Source organism: Abramis brama (genome assembly GCF_963993115.1).
Source record: "Abramis brama genome assembly, chromosome: 2".
NCBI classification, from domain to species: Eukaryota; Metazoa; Chordata; class Actinopteri; order Cypriniformes; family Leuciscidae; genus Abramis; species Abramis brama.
In genome coordinates, this window is record NC_139964.1 from 66389923 (window position 1) to 66411802 (window position 21880).

The 21880-nt window shown below is 41.3% G+C and overlaps 1 protein-coding gene and 1 long non-coding RNA gene across 2 annotated transcripts; one reads left to right on the top strand and one right to left on the bottom strand.

The window, feature by feature from the left end:
* Positions 1-9699: 9699 nt before the first annotated feature.
* On the top strand, positions 9700-16061 carry LOC311075136 (uncharacterized protein). Its single transcript, XM_084102304.1, has 12 exons — positions 9700-9783; positions 12044-12118; positions 12201-12311; positions 12440-12761; positions 12846-13131; positions 13254-13487; positions 13569-13660; positions 13798-13902; positions 14088-14281; positions 14465-14627; positions 14796-15040; positions 15788-16061. Exons 1-10 carry the CDS (start codon positions 9755-9757, stop codon positions 14544-14546), a joined length of 1530 nt encoding a protein of 509 aa, XP_083958430.1. The 5' UTR covers positions 9700-9754; the 3' UTR covers positions 14547-14627; positions 14796-15040; positions 15788-16061.
* Positions 16062-18858: 2797 nt separating this feature from the next.
* LOC311078259 lies at positions 18859-20381 on the bottom strand. Its single transcript, XR_014605100.1, has 3 exons — positions 20349-20381; positions 19264-19298; positions 18859-18964 (listed from the first exon to the last, which is right to left on the bottom strand). It is a non-coding gene; the product is annotated as an uncharacterized lncRNA (long non-coding RNA).
* Positions 20382-21880: the final 1499 nt, after the last annotated feature.

Sequence of the window (21880 nt, forward strand, 5' to 3'; positions counted from 1 at the left end):
GCCTGCACCCAAAGGCCGCTTCGATGGCAACTTCTCGCTCCGTAGCTCGAGGCCTCGCTCTCGCTCGACTAGCCGCCGCCCCGCTCCGCGTGGGCCACGGCCAAGGATTGCGGTGAAGCCCGAAGCCATCCTAGCACGCCTAGGAAAGCGTCGGTGTTCGAGTCCCGCCGTGGCCGGACTTTCACCGAAGCGCGTCACTCATTCAGTTCCAGGAAATGTGACTGTTCCAGCGTATTCTGCAGTGTACAAGCCGGAACAGCTGCCCGCTTGCCTGTACACAAAAGCCGTTTTTACGGCTACCCAGATAAATCCCATAAAGAGTGTATTTTCTGGTGTCCTGGCCACGGCCGATGGTGCTATAAGTGTAGAGAAGATGCTCACTGCCCAGTGCCCATCCCTACACACAAGCACAGCCCTTCACACAGGGCCCGCGCTCATAAAATCGACTCGGGTCGATCGCGCACTCAACATAGTAAACGTGCCCACTGCCCAGTGCCCACAAACACTATGTTCTGCATTGTCTCACGGTTTCTGTAAAAACTAAACCTGTGCATGTTCACTCTGCTCAGGCAGACAGCGCGTTCAAAGCAGTAAATGTGCCTGCTCCCCCGCGCCCACACTTACTCACAGACATTACAAGTCCTACGGGACTCGCCCAGCCCTCCCTCACTCGGTTAAACACCGTAGCGGGGTCGAGCATGGGCATTCTGCCCGCTGTGATCAGCGCGCTCCCCGCCTCAAATGTCACAGGCATAACGCCTATGTTACAGCACACCGAAGTGCCTCTGCCGCCAAGCGAGCAGAGCGCGCTTCGCATTCCAACCACTAGCTACCCATGCAGATGTGTGGGCAGCGCTTCCTGGGGTTTCGGAGTGGGTGCTAAATATTATAAAAGGAGGCTATTCGCTACAGTTCTGTCGACGCCCTCGCCGTGTGACGGCGCGCATCGAAACCACGGTGAATACAGAAGTAGCACACCTACTTCGAGCCGAAATATCAAAACTATTGAGCAAAGGGGCTATAGAGCCTTTATCTCAAGCTCAAAGCGAAGGGGGGCTGTACAGCAGATACTTCCTGGTACCGAAAAAAGACGGGGGTCTCAGACCTATATTGGATCTAAGACAGTTGAACAAAGCATTGGCGAAACGCCGATTCAAAATGCTCACGACCAGAAAAATCCTTGCGCAAATTCGCCGAGGAGACTGGTTTATGTCGATAGATCTGAAGGACGCGTATTTTCAAATACAGATAGCGTCACGTCACAGGCGATACTTGAGATTCGCCTTCGAGGGCCAGGCATATCAGTACACAGTCCTACCGTTCGGCTTGTCCCTAGCACCCCGTACATTTACGAAGTGCATGGACGCAGCGCTCGCGCCCCTCAGACTCCGGGGCATGCGAGTGTTGAACTATTTGGACGATTGGCTGATTCTAGCTCAATCTCACTTGGAGCTTGTAGAGCACAGGACCATTTTACTCGATCACCTCGAGAATCTAGGTCTAAGACTCAATTTGGCGAAGAGATCTCTGAACCCCAGTCAGATGATATCTTTTCTGGGCACAGTTCTGGACTCGCAGTCTATGATAGCGTGGCTGTCATCACAGAGCGTACTAGACATTCAGCGCGCAGCGAGCTTTTTCCGCTGTGGCGCGACCGTCCCGCTCAGGAAATTTCAGAGGATGCTGGGTCTCATGGCCTCAGCATCATCAGTTCTTCAGCTGGGCTTGCTCCGCATGCGCCCCCTGCAGTTCTGGTTAAAAGCGCGGGCATCCGGTCAGCTTCGTCTCAAGGTCGATCAGACTTGCGTTTTAGCTCTGAAACCTTGGAAAGCGAACGACTGGTACCAATCAGGTGTAAGCCTGGGGACTTCCTCGAGGGTGAAAGTGGTGTCGACGGACGCCTCCACCTCGGGATGGGGAGCGCTGCTCGAGGGCAGACCGTTCTTTGGCCAGTGGTCAGAACGGGAAAATCTTCAACATATCAACTGCCTAGAAATGCTGGCAGTGGACAACGCGCTGACGCGCTTCTGTCCTCAGATAAAGGGCCACCATGTCTTAGTCCGCTCGGACAACATGTCGGTGGTGTCCTACATAAATCGCCAGGGCGGTCTCAGATCCCGAAACTTATACAGGCTGGTGGAACGCCTCCTGTTACGGGCTCAGCGCAACCTGCGCTCGCTGAGAGCAGTGCACGTGCCTGGGCTACAGAATTTGGGGCCAGACAGACTGTCCAGGTACAACCTTCCGGCGAGCGAATGGTCTCTACACCCACATACAGTCGAACTGTTGTGGGAGAGATTCGGCAGAGCGAAAGTGGACCTGTTCGCGTCTCACGAAAATGCTCACTGCCCGGTATTCTTCTCCAAGAGCAAGAGCGCGCTGGCCCAAACGTGGCCGCGCTGCCCGCTCTATGCTTTTCCCCCCGTCTCTCTCCTGCCTCAGGTGATAGAACGGATCAGGGAAGTGAGATGCTCAGTGCTGCTCGTAGCGCCGCTCTGGAAGAACCAACCGTGGTTCCCAGTTCTGATGCAGCTAGCGGACACTGCCCCATGGCCAGTGCCATTGAGGAGGGACCTCCTCTCTCAGGCCAGGGGTTTGATTTGGCATCCTCACCCGGAGCTGTGGTCCCTTCATGTATGGGCGCTCAACGGGTACCCGCTGACCTCCCAGAGGGAGTGCTGAATACTATCACTCAGGCTAGAGCTCAGTCTACCAGACAGCTCTATTCCTCAAAGTAGTCGGTATTTTCCGGCTGGTGCACAGCTCAGGGCTTTTCACCCTTAAACTGTGGGGTGACGGAGGTTCTCTCCTTCCTACAAGAGCTGCTGGATAAGGGCAGGGCCCCCTCCACGCTCAAAGTCTATGTGGCGGCCATAGCAGCGTTTTCTAAATCAACGCTCGGTCAGTCAATAGGAAGGAACGATTTAGTCATCCGCTTCCTCAGGGGAGCTAGGAGGCTGAATCCTCCCAGACCTCCCTCAGTCCCTGTGTGGGACCTTTCTACGGTGTTGGAAGCCATGAAAGGTGACCCATTCAAGCCTATCCAAACGATTAACTTCAAACACTTGTCTTTCAAAACAGTGTTCTTACTGGCTCTCTCGGTGAGCGTGGCGTGTTTAGAGTTTGGGCCAAATGACTCAAGAGTCATACTCAAACCTAGGCATGGTTACGTTCCAAAATCCCTCAACACGCCGTTTCGGGCTCAGGTCATTTCCCTGTCCGCCCTACCGGTCTCTGACGAGGAAGGGGATGCAAGCTTTCTTTGTCCAGTTAGGGCGCTAAGAGCTTATGTGTCTTGCTCATCTGCTTTTAGACAGACAGAGCAGCTGTTTGTTTCGTTCAGCGGACGTTCCAAGGGACTGGCTGCTTCGAAACAGAGCCTATCCAGATGGATAGTTGACGCCATAGCGCTGGCATACACTGCCAAGGGCTTACAGTGCCCGTTGTGTGTCAGAGCGCACTCCACGAGAGGCGTGGTCTCTTCGTGGGCTTGGTCTAGCGGGATTTCCTTGCAAGACATATGTATGGCGGCGGGCTGGGCCTCACCGTCTACATTTATAAGGTTTTATAACCTGGAGGTTCCCGCCTTACAGGCCAAGCTGTTGTCGGTGTAGACGAATCAGTGCTGTCTGTTTCGCTGATTCAGGACACTGAGGTCGCTGAGCGCTGCGCGCTGCCGACTGTATATGCTATGGGCAGTATTGCGTAAGACCCGCATCTTCCCACATCAGTTCAGGCCGGATCCCGCCCTGTCTGTGTGATGTCACAATAAACACTTGCGTCTATGAACGCTGCTGTATATGGATAGAGTGGTTCCCCCTCCTCTTTCCAGGAATCTCTGTGAGTTCCCCTGGTGATTATGCACTGTAAATCCTGGGCTTCGCCTTCAGGTTTATTGGTGTTAGATCCCAGCATGCACGGCGTTTTGCATTGGGTCCCCTAGCGTAAGCGACTTACGCAGTACGAGAGACCTTTCTAGAAGAGGGAACGAGTACTGCGTATCTTGCCGTGCATGCAACACACTCTGGTTCGCATCGGCGATGAAAAACCAGGGATCAGCTGCCCCGAGCCTTCCTTTTATAGGCCTAAGCCACGCCCGTTTCGGCGGGACATGACGCAGTGGGCGCGAAGCGCCCTCATTGGCCTGACATCACTATAGGCCTCGCTCGGTAGGCTGATGCAGTTGCCGCAGAGCAGCCAATGGGCGCGCGAGCTGTCTCGCCCATGTCTGCATGCTGCTGCAACACGTTTTGCAATAATACAAAATGATAGGATAATTTTTTGGCTTCAATGTCTCGTGGAAAAGAGGTTTTCCCCTAGCGTAAGCTACTTACGCAGTACTCGTTCCCTCTTCTAGAGAGAACCGAGGTTTCGTTAGTAACCGAGTACGTTTTTTAGCTGTAAAAACGTAATAATGTTACGTTTAAATGTTGCAGATACGTCCATATTATATAATACGTTTCAACATCTATCCAAACGTACAAAAAAGTAAGTTTTCTATCTTTGAAAATTACGTATTAATACCTAACAATGAGACCAGGCTGGATGGCCGCTCGCACTTCCGACGGAGTTGTGTGTGGCCTTTCAACGCATTTATCATATGTTTTATTACTTTCTGAAAGTAGCAATTAAGTGAATTGACCTATGGCTAAGCCACGCCCCCTCCACTCACTCGGACAAACAGTCAACATTCGGTAACAGGCGCTATGGCAGCTGTCACAGTAGGAGACATTTCACAGGAGGCAATTGATGATTTTTGTGGGTCAGAAAGATTATATATCATCTCAAAGTCACCAAAAGGGCCTTAACTATGCATTGGAGGGTTATATTAATCATTTTATTTTGAGAAAGTCGATGAAAAGCTTCAGCTCCAGACAAAGATTTAACGTTACAGGTCAGTGTGTAAACGTTATAGTTTGGTGCTATTTCGCTACAAACGCTCGCTTTATATGCGCGTCCTATTCTCTTTGGAGGCGCAAATGGATCCAAAATGTTCAAGCGTCGAAGTAGACGCGATACGCGCGAATTTGACGCTCTATTTGCGTTTGGTGTGAACGCAGCATAATGAACAGGCTGCGATGTCAAGATTGCAATGCTGGAGTGTGTGTGTCAGAGAGAGAGAGGCGCGGGCGCGATCGAACAGTGGAAACATAAAAACATAAGTTACTCCATTTTGTTCATACAGGACATCATTAAAACTGCAAAGTGTTTAGCCTACTTATATTTGTGTAAAACACAACATTGTGCTTTTGTCAAACTGTACTCTTGTCAAACTGCAACGCAGCTAGAAGCTAACGTTAGGCTAACGTTACATTAGAGATGTTAAAGATAACGTTCAAATACGTTGTTAACTTACCTTAAAACAGATGTAGACATCCTTGTTTAATGTATCCACGTTTAGTTGGTGTTGTGGTCTAAGTTACCGCATAAATTAATCCAGAGCAGACACTTATCTCGGTTGAGATGTGGCTTGGGAAAGGGTAAACAAGTAATAAAAACTCAGTGAGTGTTTTAGCGCAATTTTCTGACGTCATGGGATCACAACACTAAGAGATAGTAAATCTTTTCCTGGATTTTTTTTGTGCGTTCACGAGATTAGACCTTCCTTAACATAATGCCGAAAACCCGAAGTCTCTAGGTGGTCTGGTTGAGGAGTAGATAGAAGTGCAAGATTGGTGCGCACAGACAGAACAGAAATCATGAGTTAACAATCGCAATTTTGTCCGGATGGAAAATTGCGCTAAAAATACACACCGTCACCCAGCCTCTCAAGATACCTAGTGTTGGAGTTGAATGTACCCCATGCACACCGTTTGACCATTTTAAACTTAAAATGACAAGAAAAAACAGATAAAAACGAATGAAAACTGACTAACTGCAATGGATTTCAATGGACGTGGAAGCAGAGAATGTCCGAGTGCATAGAGAGCCTAAGTCCCTCCCCTTCCGGTCGACCACCATGGGACCTTATTTCGGAAAAATATTGTATGGTAGTCAATGGCGAGAGACAACAAATATTTTGATCTCGTTTGAATTGTGCCCTGATTTACACATATGATGTTTGTCAATTTAAAAGATACATTTTAAAGTCAAGAAAGTCGCAGCTTGATGTAAACCTGCTGAGGTATAAGACTGTGAAAATACGTAATTACAAAGACTACAAACCCCGAAGGCGCACATGCGACGTCATACCTTTTCTCTCAATGAATGAAGGTAACTTTACTGAAGCTAACGTCTGTCATTTTTTCTATAGTCTTACATTATAATCGTAACGTTACGCCGTCATGCCCGAGTGTTTTGAGCCAGAATACACACATACGAGCAACGGATCTTGTGACGTACATAGTGCGAGACGAGAGATGTAGTTCATTGAGCGATTTTCACATAAAACTAAACGTTACTCTTCTGTTTTATGACAAACTGCGACTTTCTTGACTTTCATAATTACCTTTTAAATTGACAAACATCATATGTGTAGTTCAGGGCACAGTTCAGACGGAATAAAAAGATAAGTCATCTCTCGCCATTGACTTCCATACATATTTTTTCCGAAATAAGGTCCCATGAGCCGGAAGCGGAGGGGCGGGACTTAGGCTCTCTATTGGGTTAGCTATGCGCACTGTGATTGGCTCATCGCGTTTGGGGGCGTGGCTTAGCCATAGGTCAATTGCAAGCATGAAGAAATACACTTAAAAAATTCCATAATTTAACAAAGTATACTACAACTTCATGTTATTTAATAATGTAGGCTACTTTGAAAGTATACTTTCAATGCATTGTTACAATGATCATTTTCAGCACATAGTTAAAAAATATTCATAAAATATATTTAAGAAAAGTGCAAATAAATATACTTATAAAAAATAAACAGAACTTTCACTTCACGTATATTTTTGTAAAATATATTTTTTAGAAAATATACTAAATTACAATTATTTTAAAGTGTGTTAAAAATTGTATTGTGAAAATAGTCAAAAGTATGCTGCTAATATACTTTTTGTATATTTAAAAATAGTACATTTTTTATTAGTATATTTGCAATGTACTATTAAAACAGGGAATATATTACAAATACAATAAAGTATACTTTTTTTCACTAGGGTATATTAATTGGGGCTCTGTATAGACCTCCAGATCAGAATAATTTTTATCAGTTGTTGGAAGAATTTTCTGTCCCCTGTAGTGATTTTAAAGATGAGGTTATAATGATAGGTGTTTTTAATACTGATGTTTCTAACAAGGATCATAGGATGTACAAAGCCTTTAATGGGTTTTGCCAGGTTTTAGATTTACAGCAATTAATTCAAGAGCCCACACGAGTGGCTAAAAGGTCAAACGGTCATTGATCTCATTTTGGTATCTGAGCAATCTATGATTTCTCAGAGTGGGGTTGTAAATTGTACTATGAGTGACCACTCATTAATTTATTGTACAAGGAAAAAGTATAAAGTTGCATTGAAGAAACAAAACACACTTAAGATCAGGTCATTAAAAAAATATAGTTGTGAGGTCTTTATTAAAGGACAAGTTCAGTATTTTACACTTAAAGCCCTGTTTACAGATCGTTTCTGATGAAATAGAACGGTTAAGATTAAAATTTGGACAAATGCTGCTGGCCCGAGAATTTTAGGTTTCTTTCGCAAAAACTACGATAAAACCTGTTGGAAAGCATCTTTTGCAGCGATTTTTGTGTGAGCATATCAGTGAACCGGGACTAAGAAAATAGAGCATATCACTCCGGTTCTTAAAACTTTACATTGGCTCCCAATCAGTTATAGAATAGTTTTTAAAGTAATGCTTGTAGTCTATAAAGCGCTGAATTGCTTAGGACCTGAATACATTTCGGAAATGTTTGAAAAATATAAACCAACCAGGACTCTTAGATCAATGAACTCAGGTCAGCTAGTGGAGCAAAGAGTTAGAACAAAACATGGAGAAGCTGCGTTTAGCGTCTCTGCTGTACATGACTGGAACAAATTACCAGAAGATGTTAGATGCGCCCCAAATGTGTTGATTTTTAAATCTAAATTAAAAACATTTCTTTTTTCACGTGCTTATGACTGAGCTCTTAAACCTAGCTATACTGTTCAGCCTTACAGTTTCTTATGCGTTTTTATTCCATCTTTTACATGCGTTTTTATCCCATCTTTTTGTATCTTGTGTATCTTGTACTATTATTATGTTTTTTTTGTTTCTTTATTATTTTTCTTTGTAAAGCACATTGAATTGCTTTGATGTATGAATTGTGCTATATAAATAAATTTTGATTTGATTTTTTTGATTTGAACACCCCTGACCACTCGGTGAGTTTCACGTCTTTGTAAACGAAAGTTTAATGCGTTTTAGGAAGGATTGTTCCAGTGCACCTATGCAACCATTCTGTAGGTGTTTGGGAAAGCGAAATAAACCTAAAATTCTCAGGCCAGCAGCATGTGTCCAAAATTTTATCTTAACCGTTCTATTTCATCAGAAACGATCTGTAAACAGGGCTTTAAGTGTAAAATACCGAACTTGTCCTTTAAGTGTTTAAATTCACTGAATTGGCCTTTAGTGTTATTTTTGGATGTTGATAAAGCATGGGAGCAGTTTAAAAATATGTTTTTAGAGGCAGTAGATAAAGTTGCTCCTTTAAAAACTATTAGAGTAAAACTGAGGTCAGAGCCATGGATGAATGGTGATATTTTAGAAGCAATTAGTAAGAGAAATAAAGCCTTTTCTGTATTTAGGAAGAGTAAAGAGCAGGATGACTTGGATAATTATAAGAAGCTAAGAAATATAGTGCAAAAGATGATTAAAACGTGTAAAGGGGACTTTTTTGTGATAAATTAACTGAGCATAAAGGTAACCCAAAGAAACTCTGGCAGTCATTGAAACAAATTGGGTACAGTAATAGACTTAAGACAAAGGCAAATAATATGTGCCTTACATCAATGGGGAGCTCTCTTCTAATCAATTAAAGGTTGCGGATAAATTTAACTCCTTTTTTACTTCTATAGCTGGACATTTAGTTGAAAAGCTACCAAGAAAACCTGGGTTATATGTGTCACTGTTGTGTTCTGTTTAGTTTTTTTTTTTTTTTCATCGGACTTGTCTTCTCTGTTATCATTAGTTCATCTTCATCACCTTGCAGAGGTTTTCACAGACATTTTTAATCTCTCACTTGCACATTCTGTCGTACCAAACTGCCTGAAAACTGCTACCATCATTCCAGTGCCAAAGCAGTCCAACATCACTTCCCTGAATGACTATAGACCAATAGCACTTACACCTATCATATCTAAGTGCTTCGAACGACTCATTCTGGGACACATTAAATCTGTGCTACCTCCCAAAATGGACCCCCATCAATATGCATACAGATCAAATAGATCTGTAGAGGATGCAATAAATTCTACTCTTTATACTGCACTGAAACACCTGGAGCAGAAGGAAACATATGCAAGGATACTCTTTGTTGATTTTAGTTCTGCTTTTAATACCATCGTCCCTAGCATATTATTCACAAAGATGCTGGACCTGGGCCTCAGCAACCAACTGTGTTTGTGGATTATGGACTTTCTCAGAGAACGCTCACAGACTGTGAGACTGGGCATGCACATTTCCTCAACCCTGACCCTTAGCACTGGAGCACCGCAAGGATGTGTGCTGAGCCCCCTCCTTTACTCCGTCTATACACATGACTGTACACCAGTTCACCCTACTAACACAATCATAAAATTTGCCGACGGTACAACAGTGGTGGGGCTCATCTCAAATGGCAGTGAGGCTGACTACAGAGATGAGGTATGTAGATTACTTGAGTGGTGTGCAAATAACAACTTGTCTCTTAACATTGTAAAAGTTTATACGATTAAATACCGTTCCAAATTATTTTACATCCTATCAGGACATATAAATAATCCCGCGGTAACTAAAGAGCCTATCCTTTAGTCGTACTTTTAAGAGTTAGGTGAATAGTCTCTACAAACTCGTATTTTATTATAAAGATAATAAGAATTATAAATATAATAAATCTCCCCTTCGTAGTATAAATCTACCTTTTTAGGTACTCTTCAACCGTGTTTGCTATACAACAATAACCTTGTTATAAGTTGTTTCTTTAGCCAGGCCTATCAATCAATCAAAATTCACTCTGATTTACTTGTATCAGAAAATCATGCTCACCCTCTGTAGTTTTCCCCCAGTTGGGACCGTCCTGGTCCAGGAAAGGAAGGTGAAAACGTACTCAAAAATTCCAAGTTGCAGTCAGATGATTTAGAATAAATGTTTAACAATATTTATTAAAAGAATCAAAAATGAAAAGAATACTTGTTACAGAATATAATAGAGTACTTGGACTAACAGAGTAATATTAGCTAGGTTTTACAGCTTCTTGCACCCAGGAACTGCTGGCGTCCTGGGCTGGAGATTGCAAGGAAGAGCAATTGATTTTTCGTCCAGGTCCTTTTTATAGTCCAGATTCGAATACCTTTCATCATATTTACTGTAAGGCAAATCACATGTACAGATGCTGATCCCAGCAAATGTCTTGATACTCCTATCAGTGGCCGCGTGACTGTCCAGTCAACGGAAATCCCCCAGAAGATACAATAGCTTCTCTGTATGTGTGGACAAAGACCCTTGTCACTGCTCTCTCATGTGACTTTGAGAGTAGCAGCGATGGACAGAAAAACTTTTCATACAATACAATTATCATTGAACAGTCATGTGTTCTAAAAGACCAAGAATTGCATCTGCAGCAGTATTGGGTACAGGCTTCTTATTATGGCCCTTTCTGCGTTGTCGGCGAGTTTGAGGTATGGGTGAAGTGAATGAAATGCCGCTCTCAGGTGGATCCTCGTGACTTGACATCACAACATCAAAAAGACAAAGGAGCTAATAATAGACTTCAGGCGACACAGGGAGGAGCTTCTGCCACTGGAAATACGGGGTGAGGAGGTGGAGAGAGTTCACAGCTTTAAATTCCTGGGCCTCCATGTCAGTGAGGACCTTAAGTGGAATGTTAACACTGTTGCCCTGGTTAAAAAAGCCCAACAGAGACTTTACTTCCTCAGAACTTTGAGGAAGGCCCATCTTTCTGCCAGACTGCTGAAGTCCTTCTACCATTGCACGGTAGAAAGCATATTAACATACTGCATTACAGTCTGGTATGGAAACTGTTCAATGGCTGAACGAGCTGCACTGCAGAGGGTCATTAAAACCTCACAAAAGATCATTGGACTTCCACTGCCCACCCTTGAGGAGATTTACAGGCATCGCTGCTGCAGCAGAGCATCTACTATCATTAAGGACAACACTCATCCTTTTCATGATTTGTTCACACTGCTGCCATCTGGAAGACGCTACAGAGCACTAAAGACTCGCACTTCCAGATTCAGAAACAGTTTTTACCCAACAGCCATTATTGAACTGAATTCCCTCTCCCGTGCCTCTATCCTCCCACAGCTGCCTCAACAATTTTGAAGGGACGTGTATGCAATATTGTTCATGAAACATGCACAAGACACTTTAAAACACTTTAAGCTATTTTTAATGTTTTTATTGTTTTTTTATGTATGTTGGTATATTAATATGGATGAATACAGTTTGTGTTTTTATATGAGAGATGTCAAATTTCGTTGTATACCATGCAATGACAATAAAGTTAAAACTTAAAAAAACTTATAAACCCAATTCAGCCCAGGTGCCACTAATCATTAGCCTACTAGGATTACACACTGGCTCGGGGTAGGACGGAAAACATACGGAATGGCACAGGAATGATTATCGGTGGTTTATTTGACCAAAGAGCTCATTGAAAAATACCCTAGTTTTGACACAGTAATCTAGTCGATGTATTATTATCGATGTCCAAATTGCGTTTAACATATGACTAGTTTTGGATGAGTAGCCTAGTTAATTGACGGATATCACTACCAAGTCTGATACGTTTAGCAGCGATACTCATCCTGTTCTCGCGAGGTGAAATTCTGTAAGCAGGAGTGAGTGTCACTGCTATTGCAGGTTACTATCATTGTTTACCATAAATATTTTGTTCCTGTAGTTTGACATCCATGAGCCTGGTGGAAGATGAACCCAATGTGAATGAGGACCAGTTCAATGATGTAATCAACAGTGTGTAAGTGACTTTTTTTTTCTTGTACTTGGTATAAAAAAAATATCTGCGAATATTTAATGTAATTAGTCTTTCTTGTTTCTAGAATTGATTGGGCAGATGGAACTCCACCAGATATTGTTGAAAAGGATCCAGAATCTGAGGTAGAAGGTCAAGATGACTCTGATGAAGATTATGTTCCCAATATTTGTTTGAGGTTGGTTTCAAAAAGTTCATATGGAGTTTAATTGACTTTCTGTCAAGTCCTGTATAATATGTGAATTGGTCATAGTTTTTATATCATTGATGACACTGCTTTATACATTTTCCATTATGGCTAAGTAGAATGGGAGGAACTATTCCCAGCAATCAAAATATTGAAAAACTGCCAATCATTGGAATTGATGAGACTGTCCATGACTGCCTGGACGAGGAACCAGAAACAGATGACATGCCTGACCGATGTCAGGTACTCTGTGATGATGATCTAATTGGCCATCGTGCTTACATTGCCTATGAAGACTGCCTCAAGAGCCTTGCCACCTTCATGACTCTACCAGTAGACAGGTGCCTCCATTGGAACGCACAGACATCTAAGGAGTGTAGGGCCCTTCCCCCTTTTGACATCAAGGTCAATCGAAGAGGCACAGCATGCATCATTGAGTGGGTGAGTTGCTAACGTCTTAAGAGCCAAAGCATTAATCCTTGGATGTTTTGACTATAAATATTTATTCTGAATTATTATTTACAGGTTTGTCCAACTGGCCATACAGTATGGCAGTGGAACTCACAACCAAAATTTAAGTTTGGCATGCAGGCCGGAGGCTTTATGTTAGCTGTGAACATTTTGCTCTCGGGGAACAACTATGCCAAAATTTCTCTTTTGTTTAAATACATGAATATGGGCATGGTTGCCTTGGGCACCTTTTTTAGGATTCAAGAACATTACTGCATTGACAGCATCAAACAGTTTTGGCAAGAGAAAAGAGCAAAAATAATCCAGCGACTGAGTTCCAAGGATGGGGTAGTTGCCCTTGGTGAGACCCAGTTTATTAATTATTGATTGCTTTGTCCATGTATCATACACTAACCAACTTCCTTAATCACTTATCTAATTTATTTCTCAGACTAAGCTATTTTGTTTTTGTAAAATTCACAGCTGATGGTAGGATGGACAGCCCGGGTCATTGTGCACAATACTGCACATATACCACAATGGATAATGACACCAAAGAGATCATTTCGATCGTCACTGTGGACAAGAGAGAAACTATGAGGAATTCAGTGATAATGGAGAAAGAAGCCTTCATACGCACCGTTGACCAACTCCTGACTGAAGTGAACCTAAAAGAGATTTGCACAGATGCACATGTGCAGATTTCCGCACTGATGAGTATGTGGTCTTATAACGTGCATTTGTATTTGTGTGTGTATGTCTGCTACAGTATATACAGTATGTATATATTTTTTGCAGACCAAGATCGAGGAAAATACAAGGACACAGGGATTCGCCACACTCTAGACATGTGGCATGGAGCCAAAGGATTGGCCAAGAGAATCAATGCTGTATGTTGTACTGTAAAAAATCAGATTGATGAAACTAGTATTTGATATAAAGTAAACCCCTTACATTGCAAACAATGTAAAAAAAATATTATATTAATCAATTTACTTGGGTTTCTATATTTTTGTCTGTCTTTCAGGCTGGCCAACAACCTGGACACGGCATTCTACTACTCTGGTCCAAAGACATTGTGAATCACTTCTGGTGGTGCTGTAAGCAAGCTGAAACACATAGGCAGTTCCTGGTAAGTGTGAAAGACAGGTCATTCTGTCTATTTTATTTCTGTTCTTTTGTGACTTTGAAATGTTTAGATAAGTAATCCTTTTTTTTTATTTCATCCTTATTTTAACCAGGTAAATCAATTGAGAACACATTTGGGGAGGTAGAGAAAGTAGTGTGTTTGGGTGCTACTCTTTTAATATCTTTCAGGAACTATGGTGTGGAATACTCCATCATGTCTCCAACGAACATGTTTGGGCCTTGGGGAGATGCCAACACGACTGCCTTGGGGAAGGATGGTCCAAAGCCTGGATAGAACAGCGGTCCTCAGCTCACAGTGCCCTGTCAGACATCATTTACAGTAAGCGGTGGCTGAAGGATATTCCCAAGTATCTAAACTTCAGGTAAGTTAACCAGGCCATAGTTAAAAAAATATAGGTATGGTGACATGGCAAGTACAAAAATGTAATCTGGAGCCAGCGTAAAGCAAATGGTTCAAGGACCAACTATACATTACTTTGTGCTGGCTTGTCAGAACCTACCTTGTTGTTTTTGCACATTTTTTTTTTATTCTTTCAATATTCTAGATCAACATCAGATCTGGAGTCCTTTCAAAACAAGATCTTAATGTATGCTGGAAAGAGATTTGCATTCTCACCCCGTGTATGAGGCGAGGACCATTCTGGCAGCTTTAGATCACAACCACCACAGAGATCGGCCAGCCAAAGAACGTGCAGATGGCACAAAGATGTAAGTGCACTTCTAATTTTTATTTCTAAAATTCTTAAAAGTTGCAGGGGACAAGGATAACATTAGCACTTTAGATAACTTTTGTTATTATAGGTTATTCTTAGTCTGGGTGATGATAGAAAATGAAACAGATAATACAGTGAAGAAATACGAACACCCATACAACAGGTACAGAAGACTCTACAAGAAGAAGTCAAGGAGCTGGAGTGTGTATGCTGTGAAGAAGGAGAAGACGTACGACTACATTCCTGACCTCCAGCGAAAAATCTTGGAGAGAAGGCTTTCCTCAGGAACAGGGCTGAAGAGAACTGCCAGCCATCGCCCTGAAGACCCACGAAGGCTCGGAAATCTAACTGATGTTCCGCCTCCTTCAATCCAGCAGTTGGTGCAGACTCAAGTCAGCAGGGGACGGGGTACTGTTTCTCACTAATGTTCTATGTTATCATCACTCTAGGGCAGGGATACTCAATCATACCCTATGTGGGCTAGAACCTGGTGGTTTTCTGTTCAACCTCATTAGTTGCACCCACCTGGTGTCCCAGGTCTAAATTAATGCTGGATTAGAGGGTTTTAATACAAAATTGGCCAATTCCACTATATTTTTTATTATTATGACCGTCTAATCTGAGACTTAGTTAGACTTGGGACACCAGGAGAGTACAATTAATGATGAGGTGTAAATATCAACCAGCAGGCTCTGGACCTCGTAGGGCAGTGGTTTTAAAACCTCTCCTCGAGGACCCCCGGCCATGGCAATTTTGTAATTTGTTTTTAGATATTAGTTTAAATATTTATTAGGTGATCAAACATATCACATCAGATCAAGTGCAATTTCGAAAGCAATGCATTCCAGTGCGCCAGTCCCTAACGCCGAGTTTCGGACTGCTCCATTGACAATGAATGGCAATGAATGACAATGAATGAATGTGTAACGCAAAAGGGTCAACACATTTGGTGAAAATCTGACCTAAGAGTTGAATACCCCTGCCCTAGGATATGCATAAATGAGGTGTGTGGGGAGGAAAGACAGACAAGCCATCCTTGAAAACTTTATCCATTTGACATATTGTCCACTAGTGTCCCAAGTGCTTTTATTGCTTAGGGGTCCTGATCAATACATTTATGGATTAATCTGTGTTGTTTTTTTGTGTGTATTTCAGAGACCGTATAATCTCACAGTGCCAAGGTTGAATGCTGAGAGACTGAGACACTGGAAGCATAGAAGAAAATCAGTCACTACCAACCGCTAACAAATTTCCAAACATTGACTAACAATGATTCAAGATTGACTCTGTACATATGCCTTGTAAAGAATAAGACAAATACACTAATTTTATCAAATATTTGCATATTTTACCTTTATTTTCAAACACTTGTATAGCATATAAAAAAATCAGTGAAGTACAAATGAAAATAAATTGCAGAATTGCCATCAAAGGCTGTAGATTTTTATAGACAATTCAAACTGTATTTACACAGTTGTTGTTCATTGACAGTGAGAAATGGAAAATCTTGTGCTGAAAATGATATTACAAAATTACAGGAGAAACAATTTGAATACAATGTTTGTTTATACATTAGCTATAGCCCATGTGGGATAAATCCAACATAATGTCCTTGTGGATCTGGGTACTTGTCACGGATGCGCCACACACAACAACTTGGTATAACAACCCTATTTCTATTTCCCAATGAACCATATTGCCACAGTGTAAACTGACGGTACGCACAATAGCGATATTCTTTGTTGTCATCACCTGGGCCTTGTGTGTCAGAGAGAGCAAAAACATCATTCCAGGCCATTCTAGCAAGCCGCAATACACCCTCTTCTATAATGTATTGGTCCATGTGTGGAAGCATACTGACACACCTTTCTGGGACCTGCCTACAACATTTCCTTTCGACATCAGTCGGCATCTCCCTACATCTGCCACATGAGCACCAAGGAATTTCTGGTACTGGTCCCATCTGAGAGTCCGGTGTCATATTTGAATTGGGTATATTCAAAACATCAAAAATTATACCGGGTGCTCTAACCACAATGGCATTTAGGAGCTCTTGTGCCTCCTCAAAAGACATGGCCCCTATCAGTGTCTAAACAAAAAAAATAGTTAGTCTGCTGAAGAATACTGAGATTGAATTCATTTTCATGATGTTTTATAATTAAACTCGGTCAAGTTAAACATGGCCCTTGCAAACCTGTGTGACAGTTAGGCGCTGTGCTTGGAGCTCTGCCACCCTCGCTGCATCAACCTGGCCAAGTCTGTCACTCCTGCTACCTCCTCTACCACGGCGAGTCCGGGCTCCTCTACCACGACCAGCTCCACTACCACTTCTGGCTGCTCTTCCCCGTCCTCTCTGCTGGCCAACCTGCCTGCCTCTACTCCTACCCATAGAGGATCTGCCCCTGCCTGAGGGGATTAGGTTCTCTGGCTCACTGTCTTCCACTTCACTGTCTTCCACTTCACTGTCTTCCACCTCACTGTCTTCCACCTCACTGTATTCCACCTCACTGTATTCCACCTCACTGTCCTGTATATTAGATTCAAAGAAAAGGTAATTAATAATTAATTTCAGAAACTCATACTGCTGTTTTTGTAAGATGCTTAGAGCTAGCACAATAAACAATGAATGTTTCAATCAATACCATATATATATGCACACTTGCATGCATATATATATATATATATATATATATATATATATATATATATATATATGTATGTATGTGTGTATGTATGCATATAGATATATACAGTACAGATATAGAGATAGATATATACATATGCATAAAAGATATATATATATATATATATATATATATATATATATATATATATATATATATGCATATAAATATATAAATTCTACAAGGTCAGTGTAGGACTTTGATATTTTATTCTCCTGATAAATATAGTAAAAGGCTGTCTGTAACTTGGACAGCATCAATTATTAGTCCAGATCTGGTAGGAATTGCAGTCCGTGATAGCGTTAGCTTAATTAGCTAATCAAAATTGTTAGCTAACACAAAACTGTGCGTCAAAGATGGGCAGCTTTTGCTCATGTTGGCTTGATATTCAAACTCGTTCCGATCTTGTTATTCAATTATCACAACGCTATTTCAAAATGTCACGTTTTCCAAATTTGGAGAAGAGCATTCAACTTTTGATTCTAGTATGAAAGTTTACCTCTGGGGAATGCATATTATTGCTCGGATAGGTTGCACACCAGTCTCTACCCTGCCGTCTCAGCCTTCTTGGAAGCAAAGCTGTCAATCAAACTCCGTTAGTAGTGTAATTCAACTAATTGCCTATAGGTGGCTCCAAGTTGCATAAGGCACCTTTAACCCTTCTATCATTTCTTAGGTTATTAAATCTATATCAAATACACCAGTTCAGCTTAAAAGTCTGGAGGCTACTTGCATCTTTGCTTTTGGGGATTCCCTTTGAGTCCGTTGGCGTGTCCTCTTGCCTGAGATGCTGTCTGGGGCGGCCAATCACGTGGTGTGCTGGCGGATGAATGAAAGTCTTTGTTGAAGCTGGCTTTGCAGAAGAAACGTGGACCAAAATCTTGCCGCAAAACTTAACTTAGAACCGAGACTCACAACGGAAAATAAAAGAACTAAGAAAAGAAAGAAAATTGAGACGAGAGTAGTTAGATGGCTTGAATGAAGCTGTTGAACCCATTCTTCTGATCTTGATTTGGGTTCTTTTGTCTCTGCGCGTCTACATGATTACTAGTCTGTCTAGTCACTCCGTCATGGCTTCTCCATGATGGTTTTCGAATCTACTTTTTCATTTTCTCTTCTACTCAAAGTTTTGTTCGGGTCTAAGATTTTAAACTCAAAATGTTTGTCCAACCTCCTAGGAGAGATCTGACCAATTAGACACTGGCTTAATTTAGGAGGTGGCTCTATTCACTTCTTATAGTAAATCAGGCGTTATCTGTGATCTCCTTACTCTCCAAGCTCTAGCAGAAAGTACAGAGGCCACAGTTTAGACATTATTACTATTATAAGAATACGAAACATTTTACACAGATTTCAATCAAGCCATCTTTTGAATCAAGAACATACGATCATGCTGACAGCATGCTGAGCATTACAATAGTCCAGTCTGGATAGAACAAGAGCTTAGACAAGGAGTTGTGTGGCTCCGACAGGAAGGGCCGGATCTTTCTGATGTTGTATAAGGCAAATCAGCAGGATCGCATGGTTTGGCTGAAACCATAAGCAGTTCTGTCTTGGCAAGGTTGAATTGAAGGTGAAGGTCATTCATCCAGCAAGAATTTTCCATCAGGTAGGCTGAGATGCGAGCAGCAACCGTCAGATCCTCTGGCTGGAATGAAAGGTAGAGATATATGTCATTAAGTGGTAGGAAAAGCCATGTTTCTAAATGACAGAACAGTTACAATACAAAAAAAAATAAAAAAATAAAAAATAGATGGGTGGAATCTAACACAATCGTGGTCTTACTGAAGCAAAACCAAACCTTGTGCAGCTCCAGTGGCCTCACAAGGATCAAATGAATATTAAAATATAGTATAAAACAAATAAAATTTTCTGCCACTTTTAGTACAATCATATGGAATCAGAAGACTCGGCCATTACAATATTTTAAATCACTTCTTCACATACCTTGTTTGCCATGATCATTCTGCTTTCCACTTGACCTGAAATCAGAAAAAATTTATGTAATATTTTGACCAACTCAGTATTACATTTACATGTCAGAATATGTTCCACTGAGACGATGCAAAACCTCAACTGACTATGATCTGGAAGCTGAGCAGGAAAGGCTAACAGTGAAGTGTTGAGCTGAGACACCTAGGGGTGTAACTGTCTGTTCATCTGGATCAATGCAATTTTCATAACCAATGATCAAAAGTATCCTATGAAAAAGGCTACTATGATGACCCCAGGCCATCCAAAATGTAGATAAGTTAATTTCTTCATCAGAACACAAACATTCTATCAACTTTTATTTTATAAGCCTTATTATGCACATGTATGCATTCTATAGCTACGTGTTGGCAAGCAGATGCAGCCAGAATATGCAATTTATCATGTTGTGTTCATATTCTAGTCTCATGTGCTTTCCTGTATCATCAAGTACAGTAATTACTGAATTCGTTTTCTTAACAGTCTTGATAGCCACGTTAACCCTTATGAAAATTAACTATGGTTTAAGCACAAAGAAAAAACAAACAAACAAACAAATCCATGGTAGGCCTATTTGTAGTATAACTGTGGTTATTAAAAATGGTAATAAAAATCCGCCAAAAACGTGGTTACTATAATTATACTATAATAAAACCAAGGATATTTTTTTAAAAGAGTTTTCAGCTTCCAGACAGTGTTTCAAAATGTCCCGCCATTTAAGAGATTGATTTAATGTTACTGACAGATAGCCTATATCGCGTATTAATGAAGATTTTATACATAATTAAATGGACTTTGATTGATATGTATAACAAGTCTACGAAAGCTTGTTTTAGGTCTGTTGAGATGTGGGTTCAGCTGATCTTTCTTAAAACAGATGGAAAATGTAAAGACGCATGCTACATTTTCAGTGTTTTGCCCTCCAGCTCTCGCCAGTTATGACTGAACATCATTTAAGAATGCTAACGTTAGCTTGAAAACTGTAAACTTAACACAAATTGAATATAAAATATATTATATAAAAGTAGTATATAAAATATGTAGTATAATGAGACTCTTACCTCAGCCGGTGATCGGTTGGCATGATGTCCGCTGTGACGAACCAGGCTCACGAAAAGGGCGCGTTATTTCCGAAGAATCCGAACGGACTGACTGACAACAGAGCTCCTCAGTGTTGCCAACTTAGCGCCTTTGTCAGTATTTTTAGCGACTTTACAGACCCCTTTAGCGACATTTTTTCAAAAAAGCGACTAGCGACAAATCTAGCTACTTTTTGGACAAACATCAGTAACCTCCAAATGTTGCCAGCACAGTCCTGCGAGCGCGAGGTTTGCGTTCTCCTTGCCGCCACACACCTCTCTCTGCGTCTACCCTGTTCAGTGAATGGCTGAGAGAGGAGCAGCAGCACGGAACAGACGTGAATGAGCAGTGTTGTTTCCACGGACTTATCACTTATCTTTTGTTTTATATTTAAATAATTTAGTTTGACCATTTTATTTTATTACTTGTGCTTATCACTTGTAATACTCACTATCACAATGCTTTAGTTCACTCAAGTTCCCGAACTCTCTCTTCAGATAATTTTACACATATAAAAAAATAGTCATTCAGCTACTCGTTCTATTGTCTGACAAAAAAAATATAGTAAATGAGAACAGCTTTATTGGACATTCGGCTATATTATATTATGTTATATTATATAATAGTATAGTATGTTATATAAAAACACAGTATGTGAGCATGATTTTAACGAGAAAAAACATTAGGCAGGCAGAACGCAAGTACGCCGCGATGACGTCATGAATATGCTAATTGACGTATGACGTCATCTAGCGACATTTAGCGACTTTTAGGGGAGGTGTTAGCTACTTTCCTTTGAAAATAGTTGGCAACACTGGCTGAGCTCCTGCTCACGACGAACACGATTGCTTCGAACCACTGTTGATCTCACAATCCACTTCACGAGAGTAATAGACTGAATTCAAATCTCCCGCTTGCCCTTGATACAGATCCAAACTAGACTGATCAGCTAACCGTTGTGGGCGGGACTAAACAGCAGAAAAGTAATGGTAATTTGAATCTGCGTCATCGCGCGCGCACACACACGCACACAAAGCCCTGAATGTTCAGCAACAGAGATTTGGAAAAATATTCATAAAATATACATGAAATTATGGGAGAATAAGACAATGAAATAATGATCAAAATGACCATCTATCTGCAAGACAAGATTAAAAGACTAGCCTATGAAATAAAAAATATTTCAACTGTACTGTACAAATACTATTATTTAACCTTAAAAAACTCACTTTAACCCCCACATGCTTAATAATCTGTAAGGAAAACATATTGAATAGATGCAGATTTCTGCAGTTATACCTTCTTTTCTTTGTTTTCTAATTTCACAGAAAAAATCTGTAAAATATTACTTAATAATTTCTGTAAAATTACACATAACTCTGTAAAAAATACAGACAAGTTCCTTTTAAAAAACGTAAAATCGATGTAAAACCAAAATACAAGCAATTACCTGTAAATTTAACAGTGGACCTTTAAATGACAGCAAATGCCTGTATAATGCTGTATGACAAAA

Excerpts from the sequence above, each read along its gene's own strand:
- LOC311075136 (XM_084102304.1), top strand. The coding sequence starts at position 9,755 with ATGGCAGTGAGGCTGACTACAGAGATGAG. Across the intron at positions 9,784-12,043 it reads AGGCTGACTACAGAGATGAG|TTTGACATCCATGAGCCTGG; the intron begins GTATGTAGATTA and ends TTGTTCCTGTAG. Across the intron at positions 12,312-12,439 it reads GTTCCCAATATTTGTTTGAG|AATGGGAGGAACTATTCCCA; the intron begins GTTGGTTTCAAA and ends ATGGCTAAGTAG.